At 36.8% G+C, this 20,252-nt stretch overlaps 1 protein-coding gene across 2 annotated transcripts in view; it reads right to left on the bottom strand.

The window, feature by feature from the left end:
• The window catches only part of cadpsa (Ca2+-dependent activator protein for secretion a), a 127,993-nt gene that overhangs the window by 13,875 nt on the left and 93,866 nt on the right, over positions 1 to 20,252 (bottom strand). For both annotated transcript variants that reach the window (XM_053483686.1, XM_053483687.1), the window contains 10 exons: positions 17,772 to 17,878; positions 13,130 to 13,286; positions 9,768 to 9,909; positions 9,225 to 9,377; positions 7,437 to 7,592; positions 7,173 to 7,320; positions 5,907 to 5,981; positions 4,587 to 4,670; positions 3,752 to 3,784; positions 2,699 to 2,806 (listed from right to left, as the gene is read on the bottom strand). In XM_053483686.1, coding sequence (XP_053339661.1) covers positions 2,699 to 2,806; positions 3,752 to 3,784; positions 4,587 to 4,670; positions 5,907 to 5,981; positions 7,173 to 7,320; positions 7,437 to 7,592; positions 9,225 to 9,377; positions 9,768 to 9,909; positions 13,130 to 13,286; positions 17,772 to 17,878 — 1,163 coding nt within the window. The remainder of the gene's footprint in view (positions 1 to 2,698; positions 2,807 to 3,751; positions 3,785 to 4,586; positions 4,671 to 5,906; positions 5,982 to 7,172; positions 7,321 to 7,436; positions 7,593 to 9,224; positions 9,378 to 9,767; positions 9,910 to 13,129; positions 13,287 to 17,771; positions 17,879 to 20,252) is intronic.

A 20,252-nucleotide genomic window follows, 5' to 3' on the forward strand; every position in this document is an offset into this window, starting at 1 on the left:
TTTTATTGCATCTATTAATCTGTAAAATTATGCATTTATTTACTATTTAGAATGTCTTTTAATTTAAAATCTTTGTATTTACTTTAGTTGTACATACAATCTTAGTAAATATAAGTTTATATCATGTCTGATAGACATTCATCACAATGCAACATATTGTGATAATGTTTCGTCGAACACCCTGATAAACGTAAACCCCCCTCTTCTCTACACCCACATAACTCACAGAGCTAGCTAATACACTTCACTGGAAATAAAATCACTAATGTTTTAAAATAAATCATTTGTTCATTGATGCTCCTAATTGATTAATACTCATTTATTGATGCATCCCTAATAAAAACACAGCCAAGAGACTCTCATCCACAGTAATAAAGAACTGTCTATATACATTTGTACCGTTATTAAAATCCACCCTTTTTTTTGTTGGAGCGCTGACCTCAGATCAGCTCCCCTGCTCTTAACTTTTAAAGTAAATACGGCTGCACCCGACAAACCGGTCCACATGCATGACAAAGGGTTAGGAGCAGAAGGAAGTGCCCTGGTCATCGTTTCAGACGGTGCTCTCAACGCTTTCCCGCCCCTCCGTCCCTCCCTCCTCGTTTACCTCTTTATTTCACTTCCGTTAAGCCTTTAAGACAATAAGCTGCAGGTCTGGAGGGTTTCTCTTTCTCTGTTTCTTTCTCTTTCTCTGTCCCTCACCATGTCCTTCCTTAACACGGAGATTTACTCCAGGGCCGGAAAATGAAGGAAGCACCCTTGACCTATTGTTATTCTGGAGTTTTCTGTTTCTTCGCCGGTCCGTTCTTTCATTTCAGAATATTAATTCTGTGTATTTGTACACAAGGGTTTGTAAGAACTTTACTTCTTTAGTCTTGCACTGGAACCCAAATTCTTTTATCTAAAGACATGAACAAAAATGTATCACAATGTATAACAGTGTATCTATTTTATTGGAAGCATTTCACCTTCTATAAGGTGCACTTTAAAGCAGGGGGTAATAAATTAGCATAAATTACCAAATCTGTCAGGTGATATCGAAATGTAAAAATCTCTTATTTATATAATAAATAAATGAATAAAAATTAAACAGAAAAAGTACTTTTTAACTTTATTGCATACAGTTAACTTGTAATTACCTCCCCGTTTAGATCCATTCGGACCATTTTATGGCAGCATGTAGACTAACATCATACCATCAAGGTATACTGAATGGAAATACAGTAGATCTGTTCTGGGGAAGGTAAATAACACCTAGCAAATGTGTGTTTTGTAGTGATGGGAGGTTTGGATCATTTTAGTGAATCAAAGTTAAGGAATGAGTCATTTCATTCTTTTGATCAAAAACAAAATAAAATGTTACATTTTCAATAAACAGACCCCCAGCACATCTACATACACAAATTTTGGCTATAGTTTCAGTAATAAAAATATAACAATGCATCTAAAGACATATTATGATAAACATAATGAGCAGCTCACCTCTTATATCTTCTAGTCTGAGTCGTTCGTTCTTTTGAATCTATTGCACTGAATATCGTCTATGGAAGTCATGTGACAAAAAAACGAACGACTCAAAGGTAACTACTCATTTCTGTTTCCTGTACATAACCTATGGAAGTTTTGTGATGGCAGTAAAAAACTTACGAATCAATCTCCAAAACTAATCGGTCTTCTGAGTCACGTTAAAGACTCATTAAAAAAAAAACAATTAATCGTTCATGAATGACCCATCGCTAGTGTTTTGGCCACGTTGCCACTGTTGGGCCTTTGAGCAAGGCCTTTAACCGACTAACAAGAAGATGTGATATGTAAAGAATAAAGAATTTCACTGTCTAGTAAAGACAAATATGGATCCTGACCACATATGGAAATATTATAAATATATATCATAAATATATTTATGATTCTCTCTCTTTCAAGCCTATCAATCGAAGCAAGATTAGTTTTGATCGTTAGCCTGCTGTGAGCTGGTGTATGTGGAAGAGGGCTGATGGCGCTTTTCTTTGCTGCTGACGTGTCTCGGCAGAAGCGTGCATCTGGCTGATGGCTGGGAATTTGTGAGAAAATAGAAATGGTTTCTAGACCATTTTATTTTATGTTGATAATTTCTTGAACTCTAGAGCTCCAGTACAAAGCTAAAGAACCGAACGTCATCCATAAGGCTGAAGAACTTCACTTAGGGTGAGTAGAGAAATTCTTGCTCTAAATCATATTTATAAGAATAGTTCACCTAAAGGTCACGTCATATGCGTAATCCTATTAAAGACTTTACACTATAAGTATTTGCTTTTTTTTTTCTATTTTCCCCCCAAAAAGTCACTCTGAAAGGCGAATGCAGAAAGGAGCAAAGAGCAAAATTACAGCAGCTTGCTTTTTTTTTTTCTTTCCTAAGAGCAGCACACCAGAGAGAAAAGGGTCAAAGAGCGAACAGAGCCGTAAGAGCACACAGAGCGAAAGAGAGAGGGGGGGGGGGGAAAGGTGCAGACTTAGTCAAAGGGCAAAGAGACACTTAAAAAGGCAGCTTTAAAGAACAAGGGGGTAAAGAGGAAGAAGAAGGAGAGGAAGACGTAGGTCTCAAAACGTGACCTATCCCTCCTAGCTGGTTGTCATGTCACATTTTACAGGACCTCCTCCTTGCTTTCCGTATTCTTTTTTTTTTTTTTTCTGAGGAGGAGACGCAGCAGCATTTACTTACATCAAATAATCTTTCTATGTACATCTCCTCATTGACCTTATCCCGCAACATGTCCTGAGAGTGGCGGACGAACGTCACGTAGGCGTCGGCTACATCCATGCCGGGTTTCTGCAAAACACACACACACAAAAAAAAAAGATTTAATATAATAATAACAATAATAGTAATTATAACAGGTGTTTGGGTTCAGTTAAGTGAGCTGTCATGATCTGTGAAAAAAAATGAACAAAGTAGTATTAGCAATTATGGAGAAAATATGACTGTCGGAGTGCTAAGAGAACCGAGGATAACGCAAGATGGTGAACTCTTTTGTTTGCTAAATGAAAAGTCTTCGTTCTGCCAGCGGGCATCAGAAGGTCATCAGAATTGGTAATTGACAGTCGCTGCAAATTGAACTTACTTCACACCTCGGAAGATACTTTCGAGGGTGCAAATGAGCACTCTGTGTGTGTATGTGTGTGTGGTTTTTTTTTTCATATGTAATTTTATTTTCTGCATTAAGCAAACAATTACCATGGAAACACAAAGCTCTTTCACCTCGAGGGCACAAAGAGAGAGAGAGACAGAGAGAGAGAGGGAGAGAGCGAGAGAGACTGCATTGACAGGAATTGTTTTGTGCCCTGAACGTGTTGGCAGTTAAAGGAAGCAGCGTGATGCGATACTGAATGCAGGATGTAACGAGTCGGACCCCACGGCACACGCTTTTGTTGCACAACACACACATTGCACTGTCTGCTAGCGTGCAAGAGAGAGAGAGATAGATAGAGAGAGATAAAGAGAGATGAAGAAAGAGAGAGAAAGAGGGCCACATAGCCGGCCACGCCGCTCTCCTCACATGCATATGAATGGCCATTTGGAGGTAAGAGACGGCCATCTGTAGACCTCGTCGCTGCCAACAGACTGTCAGCTCATAATAACGAGCCCGTAATCAGTCAGGAAAGCAAACACAAGTGTTAATAGGGATGAGCTTAATGCACACTGGAGCGATAATCTGTACTGATGTGATGACAGTTAATGGAAAGCATTCGTGTGGGATGAGAAGAGCTCACTCACAGGTACGTCCACGTATTTCGAGGCGGCTTTGACCTGCAACAGAGAGAGAGAGATAGAGATGAGAGGATGGTTATGATGGACTGATCCTAAGCCACTCAAATAGGTATATGAGCATGTAGCAACTGAGCTGATCCTGGATGTTCCTCATGTGCCCTTACTGTGAAATCCATACAACTTTTCACAGTTATGTCTCTAATTTTTATCTATGCAATAGAAGCCTGCTTAAAAACAGTAAGTGTGTTAACGAATTAATACATAATAATCAAAATATTTAAATACAATGAAATGATAAAAATGAATTGCTTAAATATGCCATAAAAGGAACCAATAAATAGATGGAAGGATAAAGCAACAAATTAAACGAAATTCATCCTGTACGTTAACAAACATGCAGATGAAAAAAACAAACAATTAATTAATTGGAATGAAAAAAATTAACAAACTAACAAAAAACAAATAAATTAAAAGTGAAAAGATAGATAGATAGATGGATAGATAGATGGATAGATAGATGGATAGATAGATAGATAGATAGATAGATAGATAGATAGATAGATAGATGTTCAATTAGTCAACCGATAAAAAAACAAACAAACAAGCAAATAAGTAAATATGAAATGCAAGGAACAAACAAGGAAAATAAAAGCTTAACCTGTACAAAAATAAGATAAATGAATAAAGGAAGGAAGAAGAAAGAAATTAATAAATAAACAAATAGATAAAAGACTTAACCTGTGCAATAAGTTCACGCACGGGTCAGTATCATGTCTTTACTTGATCATTTTTTGTTCATAAATTAAGTGAAATGTGAGAGAAATGCAGTGAATGTTCTTACAGTAAACGAGAGGAAGGAGGAGAAGAGCGTGCCCTCATCGTAGCGGGACAATTTGGCCAGAACGCTCTCCAGTATCACCACAAACTGCAGAAAGGACGAAACGAGGAACACACAGGAATCACAAGTAATCACATGGACTTCAAATAAACCACACTACATTCTTCATATAAACAGTCAGTAATGATTCTATCTATCTGTATATGTCTGTCCGTCTGTCTGTCTTTCCATGCTTCTGTTTGTATTTATATATCTAGCTGTCTATTTTTTTATATACTGTATCTATCTATCTATCTATCTATCTATCTATCTATCTATCTATCTATCTATCTATCTATCTATCCATCAACCCATCAATTAATTTTTTTTAATTTATCTAGATATCCATTTGTCTATCCATCAATGTATCTATCTACCTCTCTTTATATCAAGTTCTATTCCGGAAGCACGTTCGTAAGTTGGATTTATTCGTGAGTCTCACACCTCTATGTCACCTACGCAAAGTCAGCACGGCTTCGCGTGGTGGCCGTAAGGACGGTTTATCGTGATTTACTTTCCTATCATCGTGCTCCTGGTCTGATTCATTGAAACCGGTAAGGCTGACTCATTTCTCCCGCACACACACACATACAATGTACCAGACAATTTTTTACATTCACTTACACACTGTAAATATTGTATATAATTGTAAATATTAGTATCCGGTGCACTGTAGCGTCTATTTTATGTGCCATGCACGTGAGCTACTTCCGTGATTTGTTTGCATCTATGAATGTCATCTATTCATATCTACAGTGAATGTTCGTAAGTAGGGGACTTATTGTATCTATCCATCTATTGCATACATCAAATTGCATGTTTGTTCATCCATCATCTATTTATATATCATTCTATATATGCATCTATCTATCTTATCTATTTATGCATCAGTTTCCATATCCATTTATCATCCGTTTAGTTACTTCATCTATCTATCTATCTATCTATCTATCTATCTATCTATCTATCTATCTATCTGTATGTATGTATTTCCGTCTATTTATCCATTCATCATCCATCTATCTTTCTATCTATCCATCCTTTTGTATGTATCTGTTTGTCTGTCTGTCTTGGATGATAAATGTCTTTTTAACTATCCATTTATCTATCCATTAATGCTTCTGTCTGTCTATATACATCCATTTATCCGTAGTTATCTATATTGTCTGTTTATCTATTAGTTGAGCTGTTTATTTGCCTACTATTTTTCACCCCCTAAATTATGGTGATAAGGTGTAATGTGTGTAAGACAACTGAAGTTTACAGATGGAGTTTGTTTTGTACCTTTGCCACCAGTAAAGTAATCATCTCCTTCACCGTCTCCTCGATGAGGTGGTCGATTTGCGAGTGATACTGTCGCTGCAGAGAGACATCACCATTATTATTCATGATAAGGACGCTAATGCAACTGCACCAGAGTACATGCGCTACACGGTGAGCCGTAGGATCGTGCCGTCCCCCTCGCTCTCTCGCTGCCCTTAAACGCTGATGGGCCTTGCGGGAGGGTTTCCACCCTGGGACGAACGTGTAAACTATATCTCTTTGTTTCCTCACTCGCTGTAAAGAGGGCTTCTGGGTAATTAATTCAGTTCAGATAATTATTACCTGTCTGGAGATGTGGCGGCGATGCGAGGGCTCTCAGCTCTAACACATGTATATTCAGAAGCAGCTATCACATATGGTAATGGAATCAAAACAATCGTCAGAGTGTCAGAGGAACGGGGAAAACTGCTACCATCGCTAATTATACATTTGGGAGCCGGGAGTGAGAATTCAATTGAATTGTTAGCCACACTTACCCGTTCTCTAACAAACTTTCACAAGAAAGGAAAGATGGAGGAGACACATGTCACGGTGAAAACTCCAGAAGTCAAAGATAACCAGGAAGTAAGAACTTTGATTAAACTGAAAGTGATACTAAGTACAAAATATTCATTAAGAAAAAAACATACGAACATGAATGAAATCATTCATAACTAAATAAAACTACGCAACCGGAAGAAGATTAAAAACCATCAACTTGTACTTTTTTAAAAAGAGTAATGATAAAAGAAAATATCGATGATTGATGTCTCACTTTGTACACAACTGAAGGTAACAGAAGAAGAGTCCTTAGCATAAGGAAAGACAGAACAGAGGGTAGGAAATAGAAAGAAGGGAAAACAAGAAAAGCATCAAAAAAACTGTTTGAGAATTAAAAAAATCAGGAGTGATGAGTACATAAAAGAAAAAAAGTTTTATAGTAAAGCAAAAGAAAATGAAGGAAGGAAGACAGGAATGAACTAATATATGTTAAAAGGAAAGAAGGACAAAAAGAAGCAAAAAAATATGGATTAATAGAAACAAATAAAGGAAAATTTGGTAAAAAAAAAAAAAAAAACGGAGCCAAGAAAGGAAAGTAGAAAGAAAGGGGAAAAGAAAACAGAAAAGAAGGAAATAAAGATGAAATAAAGATGAAATAAAGAAAGAAGAGCATGAAGATGAGTAGGAGGAAGGAGTACTTAAATGGAAACGTGTATGTGTGTGTGTGTGTGTGTGTGTGTGTTCTACCTCCTGGCCGACCTCCATGGCACACAGTTTGGCAGCCTGGGCTCTGGCGTCCACCATGACATTAAACATTGTGCAGATGGACTGAGGGACGCGGAAGTCTGTGGTCCGACTGCTCTTCTGCAGCTTCACTTCGAACGCCACCCTCGTCCTGAGAGAGAGACAGACAGACACAGATAGGCAGTCAGAGAGAAATAGAGAGTGTGAGTTCGACTGTGAGCCTACAGCAGCCTACAGAGTCGCCGCAAGAAGCAAGAAACCTCTGACCTTTTCACACAAGACTCGATCATGTCGCTGGACATGAGTTTAAGTCTCGTCTCCAGGTGTTTCGCGAACTCCTCCTCGGGCCAGTGCAGGTCTCTGATGAACGTCTGCAGAGCGTCCAGCTTCCAGAAAAGGTCCTCAGACGTCCCTGAACCATTACTACATAATCCGACACACACACACACACACACACACACACACACACACACACACACACACACACACACACACATACATACAGTGAGAGCAGAGCTCCACCAGAAGGATAATGAAGGCATACAAAGGTAAATGTGTGGTTGTCCGGGAAAAAGCTACAACAACAATTGTGACAGCTCAGTTTTAGGAAATTAATAATATATTTTATGAAAATGATAGAATTGGGGGAATTATCATCCAGTCTGACTAACGATGCATCTAACAAAGGTTTTTCCAGGATACCACACACACACACACACACACAGCTATTACAATACACTATATTAATATACATTAGTGACAAATAAAGCTCATGTACCACCATGCCCAAACCCTTGACCTTCCAGAAAGAAAGAAAAAACACCCAGAGACACCACTGTTTTGTCCCCAGACCAAGCAGGCTGATAACTTTGCACTTAAGGAAGAAGTGTTCATGCATGTTGAGCTTGAAGCTGCAGTACATTTCATCTCTGTCATCTGTTTATCGATGTTAGCTACTTATCCTATTAGTTTTAATACGTGAAAGATAAAGTGATCGAACAAAGCAGGAATAATAGCGATGTACAAAATCTCTCATGCTACAGTAATTCTTTTAGCTAGTTTGTCCAGCTGCTCCAGATGTAATCTCGTAGCAGAAACTCGACTCACAAGCAGCGCAGGCGAGACTAAATCGATAATTTCGAGGTTTACATGTGTTCGTCCTTTTATTTGTAATTTTAGACACAAAGGAGAATACGTAAGGTATGAATGATTTTCAAAAATCAAGGCACTTTTGTGAATATACTTAATTTCTCATGCGAATGACTTCCCTAGCTTTATTAACGATTCCTGTTGTGTGATATAGCATAAATCCTCAAGTCTGATTAAATTGTTGTTTCTATAGTAAAAGCTCACTCATAGTCAAATGTACAGGTATGGCAGAAAAAGAGAGAGTTAGAGAGAGAGAGAGAGAAGAAGGTGATGAGTGAACGAGTGGTTGCATGTCATCGCCGTAATGTTGCTAAAATTCAGATCTAACTGTAACACATTAAAAAATAAATTAAAGATTCTCATCATTAGTGAACCACTGTATAAACGGAATAACGCATTCTTTATCCATAATCAGTTTTACAAACATTGGAAATATAACTTGTACTGAAAAACAGAAAAAAGAGAGTGGACCGCTAATTGAACCCTGAAGAACCCTTTTTGCATGTATACTGTATAGTACTACAGAGTGAAACCCAACATCCAACAATCAACCATGGAATAAAAATACACTGTGTGTAAAAGCTTAAAGGAGGAAAGAAAAAGGATGCATCTAAAAAAAAAAAACTTTTTATGTACTGTATTATAAAATAGCTTTTTTTAAGCATGCTTGGAGCAGGAAGTAAAGATAAACATTTAACCATCTCTATAGTACTAAAGTTCCCATGCTTTGGCCTTGGAATAAACATTGATATAAAATTGTATTTAAGCCATGAATTAATGCAGTATATACATACATTTATTTAGGATATAATCTGAATTAAATGATTTTAGTCCTTTGAAACATTTGAACATTGTTATTATCCCAAGGCCACGTTTGCACGAATCAAAAAAACCCTCGTTACACACTCTGCGTCCGATAAGGCCGTCATCCAGCTGGGGGTGGAAAAGAGAGGTATTTGCACCGGTGGCAGATTAACTGACACCGGCAGATTTGGAACTTTGGGCATTTGGAGGTTCCCAATTGGAAGGTTGACAATGGGCAGATTACTTGTTAAACTCCTGTGACAAAAGACAAGACAGACAAGAAAGAATGTTGTGGATGAGCAGAAAGGGGAGAAAAAATAATAAAGAGGCAGCGTGAAGTGAGATGAAATCGCACAGTGTGACTTTACAAAAAAAACAACAACAGATCAAACAATTGACAGGAAATGACAAGGACAGTAAGAGAGCACGTTAAGACTGATGTGAAGAAAGAAAACGAGCAGAAAGTAGACTTTAAACACGTTTCAAGCAAGCGTGAGGATGTGATAACTGAGAAAGAGCGCGACATCTGAACAGACATGTTACTAAAGTATGGAGTGTGAGATATTAATTCAATCCATCAGTTTTATTTTTTTATTAGAAAAAAAAGTAGAAGAAATAGAGTATAAACAGAAGCGGGCTTCTTACTTTACAGGTTCCCATGACTCACGCTCGAAGCCTCTGTGTATGGACTGGGCGATGGAGGACTCCATCAGGTCCACGTATCTCACCACTAGAGGTGCGTAGAGATCCTGAAGGTGCTTGTGGAATTTCCCGTTACACAGGTTATCTAGAAAGAAGTAGTGATCACCCTTTTAATAAACAACAGAAAACAAGTGCTAACCCTCTCGCTCTTTCTCTCTCTCTCACACACACACTGTGCGTCTCTTCTTTAACTCAAGGTCGATCATGCACAGTAGGTGCTATGTTTGTTTCCTTCCCCTGAATGCTCTTTTCCAATTAGCCACTTCAGTTGCAGCGGTTGTCCACTTGGCCGTGTGTCCGCCAGCGTACAGCCAGCATGCTCTGTTTTAGTCCTCATTAGCAGCTCGAATGCTGCCTTGCTTTAATGCCTGCCTTGTAGCACACAAATGCCAAAATTGCTACAGGCTAAGCGCAGTGATCTAACAAATCAAATGTTTGAATGTACTGAATTGAGACAACATTTTTTCCTTCCTCTTTTACTTGTACTTTTGTTCCATTGTGCCATATGATGAATCCATGTCTTGTCACCAGTAACGATTCTCTTTAAGAAACTTCACCAAATTTTGTTTTCAGATATTCAAACGCTTCTGTTTATGCTCTTCTGTGAGTTGTTTCAGCACCAGGTTAGCACTGAGACTACCAAAAAAAAAATTATGATCACGGCACACTGCACTTCTTTCATGCAAATCACAAGTAACAAATGGACTGATGTAACATGTTCACACCTGCACAGCAGTGACTGGGCGGACAAGAGCTGATTAGGCAGTGGTTTGAATATAACCAGAGTGCAGATTATTTTTGTTTCTCCCTCATAACACTACTTAAATAATACTTTATGTCATGTCAAGACACATACAGAACACAAGCGGTATACAGTATTTTTATTATAAATGACCTAAGCCTCAGTTGATCTGCCTTCATCAATAGTGATATACACACTTCTCCTGATGTTTTATAATGTATAGCTCTGGAACAAAAATAAGAGACCATTGGAATTTACACTAGGAAGTCATGAAGAGCGAGATGGAAAGTCACAAACCATCAAGTTAAGCTGAGCTATTTGTGTTTTGCAAAAGGATTGGTTTAAAGTTACCCAATAGCAATGTGAAAAATTGCAGGAGATCAAGCATGAAAGCTGTGATTACAAATCCGGGTTATTATTCCACCAAATACTGATTTATTAATGTTATTTAGCCAAAGCATTAACACAATTTATTTACAAATTATTTACATTTTGTTTTATTTGAGTTATGAAAGCTCTGCATATACTGCATGATCATGGGTTATTTTGTGCGTTCTGTTGTGATGATGTCATTTCCTTTAAATATACACTCTAAATAACAATCATTATATTTTGAATTTAGGATAAATATTGTCAGCAGTTCGCAAAAAAAAAATTAACAAAACTTAAGAAACTGATTATTTTGTAGTGGTCTCTTATTTTTCCCAGAGCTGTACATTAAACCAGTTTTTGAGGTAAAGCCCCATATACAATACATGTTGTGTAAATTCGTATTTGTTGTTTTTTTATCCTCCTGTACAATCCATTTAGTTTTTTTTTCTCTTCTTTCACATTCGATCGCTGCTCGACCCCAGCTTACTCACTTGTTTGCACAACTGAGTTCCGTTAAAACGAACTCGGAAAAGAAACAAATCCTTCCCTTTCTTGTTTTCTCGTCGCACTATTTTCTTATTGAGAACACGTTACCAGACAACAACCTGTCAAGCTGTGCAAAAATGCTGCCGTTATAATTAGCGCACTAGATTGGATGAAGCGGCCGCGCTCAGCACCACGGACAGCTCCCTGTTCGCTCCAGTTCATTAGTGATGTAAGATGGCCTCCAGGCGTCCGTGCCCTCCTACGCCACGTCCGCCATTAACGTAGGAGCTATTATTAACACCACACATGACAGAGTTACCCGGTCCATTTGGCATTTCATTTTTAATTCGATAGTTTACCACTGGCTCTCGTGCGTTGCATAAGTATTTACCTCCCCCTGAAGGTTTCCATTTTGTAGTGTGGAAATGGAACAGATGTAATTGGGATTTTATGCCATAAATGTAAAAAAAGAAAAGAGTCTGGAGAGTGGAAAAATAAAGGTAGTTTAGTTAAATTGCTTAAAATAACAAATGGAGACTTTATAAGTATTCACCCCCTTGAGCTTTCCCTTTTAGATGTAGTATGGAACTGTAGTAGACTTAATTATAAAAAAAAACAAGTGAATGTATTTTAAGTCCTTAGCCAGCTCTCATTTTTTCATGTTTTGCTTACAAAAAGAAGGACTTTTTTTGTATTTTACTGTAGTTCTTTGGAATAGTTCCCCAGGCTTCCTGAAGGACTTTTTTACTTTCATTTTTGGCAAGTTTTTGCTTTTTATTCTCAGTCCAGTCCCTGTACCTGACCTGACCATACCTGAGGAATGTTTTTTGTTTTTTTGTTTGTTTGTTAACGCACAGTGACTCATAAATTAATAAATCATAAAAAAAAAACATCTAACTTTATGCATGAAACAGGTGCAGATGATGACAGATGATCAGGCTGGTGATTAGTATACTGGTGATGCTGAATGCTGAGTGTTTGGAACAGACGAGAGGGGGAATGTTTGTTGTATCTTCAGGCACTTTGCAGCCTGTCACAGTAAAACATTGGTTCACATTTATTTAATTTAATCGACATCATATAATATAAGGGAATGTGGGTACCTCAAGACATTTGCACTTTACTGTAGTTAAATTATTTACTAAGAATAACTGGAAAAATTTGTGTTTCACACAAGTATTTACGCCCCTTCATACCAAGCTCTATAATGTTAAAATATTGGTCCTGGTGTGACCAGTTCCTTCAGTTCCTTCAGAATTCACATTATTAGTTAGATTAAGATGTATTGAGATCTTGTCCACTTTGACATTGTGAGATTTTAATATAAATACAGCTGGAATTCCTGGAAGGTTCTAGAGTTGGTTCAATAATATACCTGGACAACAAGACCAAGGAGCTATTCTAATATAATATAAAGCATATAAAGCATGAACTTACAAAAACTTTAAACATCCCACATAGTTGTGACATTAAATCCATTAAAAGGGCTATAGGATAGAAGGACATGAGTTCAATCCCAATCACAAACTTGAGCAAAACTCTTAATCCTCAACTGCACAGATGTACCCTGTCTCACAAGCGTTAGCCAAATAAAGTTACAACTAAATCGTGATTGACACTTTTCCACAACAACTGTACCATTCATTCCACCCTAAATAGAAAAAAAGAATAGTTTCAAACTGACCGGAATATTTAGAGTTCTTACAGTCGAGCCGCAAGTAGTCATTGATCAGCTGGAAGAGAGGAAAACTGTCCCAGCTGTCTGGAGGTTGGACTTCCAGCGCTGCATCCATGTCCACCGCGTAGAGGGACAGAAACGTCTCTGCGTGTTCCACCATGAGATCAGACCACCATGCGAACGCCTGCGAAGGGTATGACGTATGATGGTGTATGTATGATTAGCAGCCGTTTAGTAAGGAATTCAGCACTTGGCGATATTCTGTTATAAGATAATTATCCTGTAAATATTATTTTCTTATAACAGCATGCTTAAAACAATTTTAAAAGGGATTGTTACATGCCATCAGTCTCCAAAGATCTATAAACAGCCTCGATGTCTCACTTTGTTGTGCCATATTTTATTAATCCCTGTAGACCCATGACAGCTTTGACACAGATATAACACAGGCAGTCACAGCTTCAGGCATTAACACACACACACACACACACACACACACACACACACACACACACACACACACAGACAGACATGTCTTCTGTTAGAAGAGACCGAGAGTGAGATCTCAGAAGAGTGAGGGATGCGTAGTCTCCTTTCGAATTAAAAGTGTCAACGGTTTAAACACACCGTACATGCTTCTCCCAGAGTAAAGGAGACAACAGTGAAATGCTGAGACACTTCTATACACACTTTGCTGATGTCAATGTGTACGTGCATGCACCCGGAGAAGTGCCCTTTGACTGAAAGGTTCCCATCATGCAGCAGATTCAGTCTCCAGCTCCAATAATCAGAATTGTATCTCATTTTGAAAACGAACACATCTGAATCTAATTGCATGTTGTTCTGGTCAGAAGGTATGACCTGAGATCGTTCTGCTGATGATAAGAACGCTCTGCTGCCACGACATGTCTTGCAAAAAAAAATAATAACATGTCGGAGAAATAATAGGGTTATGTAAGGGGTCATCTATATGTAAGGCGTTACTTCTAGAGGATTTGCAAGAAAAAAAAAATTCAACACCAACAAGAGTGTGGTCTACTGATCACCTGGTGCATGGGAGTCAATAAATAAAATCGATCGAGAGTTAGTACTGGGACATGACACATCGTGGTGGTGAGCTGCACCAGGTTGGAGCAGAAGATCACGGTAAAATCTGCAGTGTTGATTTCCCTCCTGTAGAATAATATTTTTAAACAATTCTTTGGTGTTAGGATTGATTACAGGATGAGAATTCAACACTTACAATTTTACTGTCTAAGTAGGGCATTGGAAAGCTTGTGCAAGACGACGTCAATGAAAATGAGCTTGGTTTCATTTTCAGGGTTCGTCGGGAGCCGCTTCCGCGCAGCAGAAGCAGCCCTCTGTCTGGCACTTAAGCCCACACAAGCAGTTTGGTTAATGCCCCAGAATACAATATAGAAGAATAACTTTTATAAAAAAGAGAATGGGGTCGGAAGGAAGAGGGGTAAAGGAGAGTAGGGTGAGTATACAACCCTTCGTCCAAGCCTAGGCAAGTGTAGTACTGGGCATGCAGAGGAGGAGATGGGTTAAGGAGAGAAGGTTTGGGGGCTCTTCTCAGACCTTTTAACATACCTCTTTACCCTTTCGTACGTGTCCAGGCAACCCCGACAAACAGCGAGAGAACACAGTGAAGGTTACTTATCAGCTCGGTAATTCATCACAAACTAGCAATCATGTTCGGGATTGAAGTGCTTCTTTATCTTCTGCCACTAAAGGCAGTTCCCAAAAATAATTAGGATTAAAGCTATTAGGGGTGAAACAGTATGAAAGCCCATCGTTAGCCATTCGACTTTTAGCATTAAAGGGTGTTCAGCTGTTGGAGTAATGAGGTAAATTTATTATTACAATTTTTTTATTGTTATTATTAAAATAATGGTTAAATAACATGATGTTTTGCCTTATATAGTAGTTTGGTACTCTGTAACATACCATTATAATTTAAGGTATGTTAACAGCAAAATAAATAAATAGTTTTTAAAAATTTGCTAAGATAAATGTGAACAAATAAATTAATTGAAATCTTGTTTTTAAAGAACAAATACAATCTAATAAAAATAGAAAGAAAATAAGGAAATAAGCCAATTAAAAGAAAAACATCATAAATTTTTGCATTAAAATTCAAACCAAAAATATTCTAATAAATAAAACAAGTAAAAAAGTACAATAAAAAAATCTAATTAAAGCAAAACAATTAAATGAAAGCAAACGAAAATGTAATTATTTGCACTTCTACAGCCATAACCTGAACAACTTTGCATGGTACACTTCAAATAAAATAAATAAATAAATAAATAAATATATTTCCGCACTTTGTTATCTGGGAATACTTATGCTTCTTTAACAGAAGGGTCCATGGAGAACCCTAACAATTTTTGATTTGTGTTTAATATTATTATTATATTCATTTTTATTATTATTTCGGCTATTTTGTCCAAGCATATATACTACTAAATCGACATACCTTCTAACCCCTAAAAGCAAAAATGGGAGCACAAATCTTTTCATGAGTGGAAAAAAAAAATTATGCTCTTCTGTTGTTTGATTTCACCCAAAGTATCTCATTACTATTTTTTTCATGCACCCCAAATTTATAAATGCTAGGAGAACATGCGTTTCTTTCTGGAGCATCATATCAGACCTGCAGTCTTTCCCGAAAAGTGATGATGATGATGATGATGATTGTTTATTAATATTCCAGTAAGCATACATTCTCACTCCTGATCCATTTTTATTAAAAAAAAAGAAAAAAAAAGTAGAATTAGAAATAATTATATAATGGCTTAAATTGTTGAATTTAAGACTGTGAATGCTCCTGAAGGTCCATGACACAGCTCTGCTGCCGTTCTGGCTGTTATTGTATCTTTCAATTTTATATCTTTCATTTATATTAAATGACAAAAATGACAAAAAGGGCTAAAAGTGCAATAGACCTTCAGGACTTTGGTCTCACTGCAGTTTAACTAGTTTTACAGCATTGATTTCTAACATCCAGAAACATTTAAACATCACTGGTTATATTGTTCTCTTAAAGTAAGCATGCAGCTGTGGGTTATGATATTGAGCGCTAAAAAACGTACCTAAATTAAGTTTGACATTACTCAAATTTAGCATCTGTTTGGGAAATCAGTTTGCATTTGATGAAAATTAAGCACTCAAGTCAGTCAAGTCAAATTAGTATAAAGACTATAAATTTAAATGTTGATTGTGTATTGGCTTTCTAGGATCGAGAAACCTTTTCAGGAACTAAGGAAACCAAAGGTATATTTCTAGAAAAAAAGTCTTTTTAATTTTTTTCAAAAGCCATGGAGAATACTGATGTCAGATTTTCTATACTGAAGTTCATTAATTGGCCAAGTTGCGGATGAAAACACTTTGCATCGTGTGAATTTATTACATGTACAGTATGTGTTGGCAACAACACAATTAATGGCAACAAAAAAAAATGTTCTGAAAAATGTTCTTTTCTTGTTGTTGCATAAATAGAAAAGTAACGGGGATCAGTTTGGATAACTGGACTGGACTGTAAGGATATTGAATCAATGCATTTTCTAAATATAATGTAAGAGTTACAGCTTTGTGCATGAAAGACTTGTGGTGTTTGCATGAAACCATAAGCAGTCCCGAGAATTAATTTATGCTAAGAGAAAGTGTGTTAAAATCATGATAAAAAGTAAAAAACCAAATCAAGTACAAATTTAGCTTAGCATTTACTAGTACAGTACTAGTATTAGTACTAGTATTAACCAAATAAACTTTTTTTGAATACTACTTTTTTCACACAGATAAACATCTTTTGGAAGCTTTCGGAAATGTCAGGGAAATCTTTGCATATTAAAACATCTTCAAAACAGCTTATACATCCACGTATTACATTACAAATTTAAAAATTGAAGATTACTACCTTTCATATTTTGGCATCAAACAACTTCAAGGATTTAAATTTGTGAACATTGCTTTGTAATCTTTATATTTAAGTTATTACATACAGTGTAATGCTAGCTAACATCAGAGATTAGGAATAGAGCTGTTTGTTAGTCGTGGCTAATGCTTAGCTAATTTCATAGCATGTGTAAATTTAAGCCTCAAAATGTACCTAATGTAAACTTAAGAGTTTCAAATATTAAAAATTTAAAGATTTACTAGAGTATTTGTTTAAATAAATAAGTTAATGAAGTAAAAAAAAAAAAGAAAACACCTTCTGTGCAAACACAGATGCTAGCTCTTCTTGCTAATTTGTTTAAACAATCTCTTTCAGTTTGTCTTTAGTTAACTAATCATTTGTAAGCCAGTCTCAGGCTTGTGCTATTTTTATAAAGTCAAGTCAAAAATGACATTTAGCTAATTTTACGATTAAAAAAAATATAATATCCTTTAGCTGGATAGCAAAAATGTCTCTGACAAAATGTGTCATGACTTTAAAAAGTCCTTCAAGAATTATCAGTCAGGAAAGTTTTCCAGAAAATTCCAGCAATCCCATTTTATAGAATTTAATTTTTCATTCAGTGTGTTACTGGGCTGTATCAAGTGACATCCTGTGTGTGTGTGTGTGTGTGCATAAGTTTGTGCACTCCTATGACTCTAAATAATGTAATGCTATAGTCTGTGTGAATGCACGTGAGACACTGCACATGTTTTGTGTGAAACTCACCTCCGCATGATGCTCCTCGTTCTGCTGCAGCACCTCGATGACCAGCTCGGCCAGCCGGAGAGTGTCCTCCAGTTTTTTGGCAGGCGTAACTAAACGGCCTACATTCTCTGAGGCACAAGGGCAAAACTGTTAACTGTTAAATGAACACAGACATAACACACAAGCACACACAAGGCATAAAACCTTCTTTCTGGCTACTTAATAATGCTGACAACATTAAATAAAGAAAACAATCAAATTTCACAGGTAATGTTTCTTTAAAATCCTGACGATTTTCTGAAAGACAAGCAGTGAGCGATTTATTGTTTAAAATTGCAAAATGCATTAACCCTTTCATGCATGTTTCCGGTCTTAGGTATATGACATTGTACATAAACTTGTAAAAATTTTCTACACAAGAAAATTCTTCAAAACATATTTTATGCCAGATATAGTATAATTGTCTTAGTGTTTTGTTTTTTTTTTTTACTAAATTTTAGTATATTTAATCTTTTTTACAAACTGTAAAACATTCCATGCATTTATTATTTAGCATTAAAGATGAAATTTTCCTAAATATCACATGCAATATTAAGTTTGATGTATAAAAATGCAAAAAAGGGTTAATTTTATCAACTAGACTCTTGAGGTAATTTAAAAAGCTAAAAAACTAAACTGATTATCTTTTATCATAGCACTTTATACTTTGCTCTTTTATCAGATTTTTTCCAGTAAGAAGAATGCAAGTGCAATGAATTAAATTAAAGCAAAGAAAAATAAGAAAGTATGTTACAGTTATCATGCAGAATGCTCAGCACGTGCAGGAAACCGTACTCGCGTAATCTCGTGACTCTCTGTTTCTCTCTAAAAATGCTCTCTAAAGACCTTTCATCTTATTCTCACTGCTGACATAAAAAAAAGTTTGGGGGAATTTTAAGGTTAACATTAATGTCCCCCTGATAAATCTTTTTTTTGCAGAATGATTACACATAAGACACAGAAGATAATGGGAACATTCCATCGAATGAGATCCAACGTCATGGAGATGGTGTTGCGAAATAAACTGACATTAATGAACACTGAGGTTAATGACAGTTAACATGATAATCAGACCGGGGTATTGACTGAGAAGAGTGATCACAAAAACATAACCAGGTATACCCTCACCAGCCAGTTTAAAAGAAACACCTATACACATGCTCGTTCGTGAAATTATCCGATCAGCCGGTCATGTGTCGGCAGCATGACGCATCGACTCGTACAGTTACAGGTTGAGAGTTTGAGCTGATGAAAAAAAATAAATCGTTTTTTCTGATGTCTGATTTCATTCTGATGATTAGTAAATTTTTTTAGCTGTAGAGTTCAGGGGGGGAAAAATCATCCTGTCTTGATCTGTGCAGAGTCCTGTTCTTGATTAGCAGAAGTGGAACCCAGTGTGGTCTTCTGCGGCTGAAGCTCATCGCCTTAAGAATTCCAATGCTGAGATGCTTTTCAGCTTAACATGGGTGTAAAGAGTTGTTAATTGAGTCGCAAGAGCCTCCTTGTCTGCTTGAACCAGTGTTTGCAGTGTCTATAGAGTGTTTAATGTGTGTTTTAAAGATTTCTGAAATAGTCAAAGTCATCAATATCACATTGTCTTCCTTACTGATTACTGATATTATCCGATTGTCTTGCATAATGTTATGGATCACACTGCTGGATTATGCTAAGTGTTCCTATTCAACTGGCTGGTGAATTTACACATTTATGCTTCACACATCTTAGGGATTGTGTTTTGTAATCCAGTTGTGCTGTAATTAACTGGAATTAGCAGAAACTTCTGGTTTGCAAAAGCTCCAGTTTGGCTGAAAAACAATGATATAACTGATACATCCTCTCTCTTCTCAGCCAATGAGTCTTCATCACAGGATACACTACACAAACTGCCGACTTTCCAGTTAACCCTTTAACCATCCATCCGGCTTTGTAAATAACACTCAGTCAGATTCTAGACTGAACCGGTTCTGGTTTAAAGGGTTAAAACGAAAGAAGCGAGATCCGTAGTACAAAAACACCTTCGGACCTGTAGGGCAGAGGAAATGCCTTGCTGTACCAAATCAGGTATTTCACACACAACATAGAGGGGGTGATGAAGAAGCAGATTTCTTGCAGATCTACTTCTTGCGTAAAGTGGCGTGAATATGAACGATAAATAAAATGACCCGATTTGCAGATCACGCAAAGGCATCTTCCTTTTTTCTTTGTAAGGAATGCACAGGAGATATGATTTAATTCTACATGTTTGATGTAGAATCCATTTGTTACAGCCTGGGTATATGTAGTATATAATACAGTGCTGTGCATCAAGTATTCACCCCCCCTCAACCGCTTGGCTTTGCTTTGGGAAAAACCAAGTGGGCGGAGCAATCCTTTTTTTTTTTACAGTACTGTATTATTACTGTCTTTTACAATTTAAGATATGTTTTCATGGCAGGGCTGTACAGTACATGTTCAAGGTAAAAT

Source organism: Clarias gariepinus, chromosome 23 (assembly GCF_024256425.1).
Source record: "Clarias gariepinus isolate MV-2021 ecotype Netherlands chromosome 23, CGAR_prim_01v2, whole genome shotgun sequence".
Lineage (NCBI taxonomy): Eukaryota > Metazoa > Chordata > Actinopteri > Siluriformes > Clariidae > Clarias > Clarias gariepinus.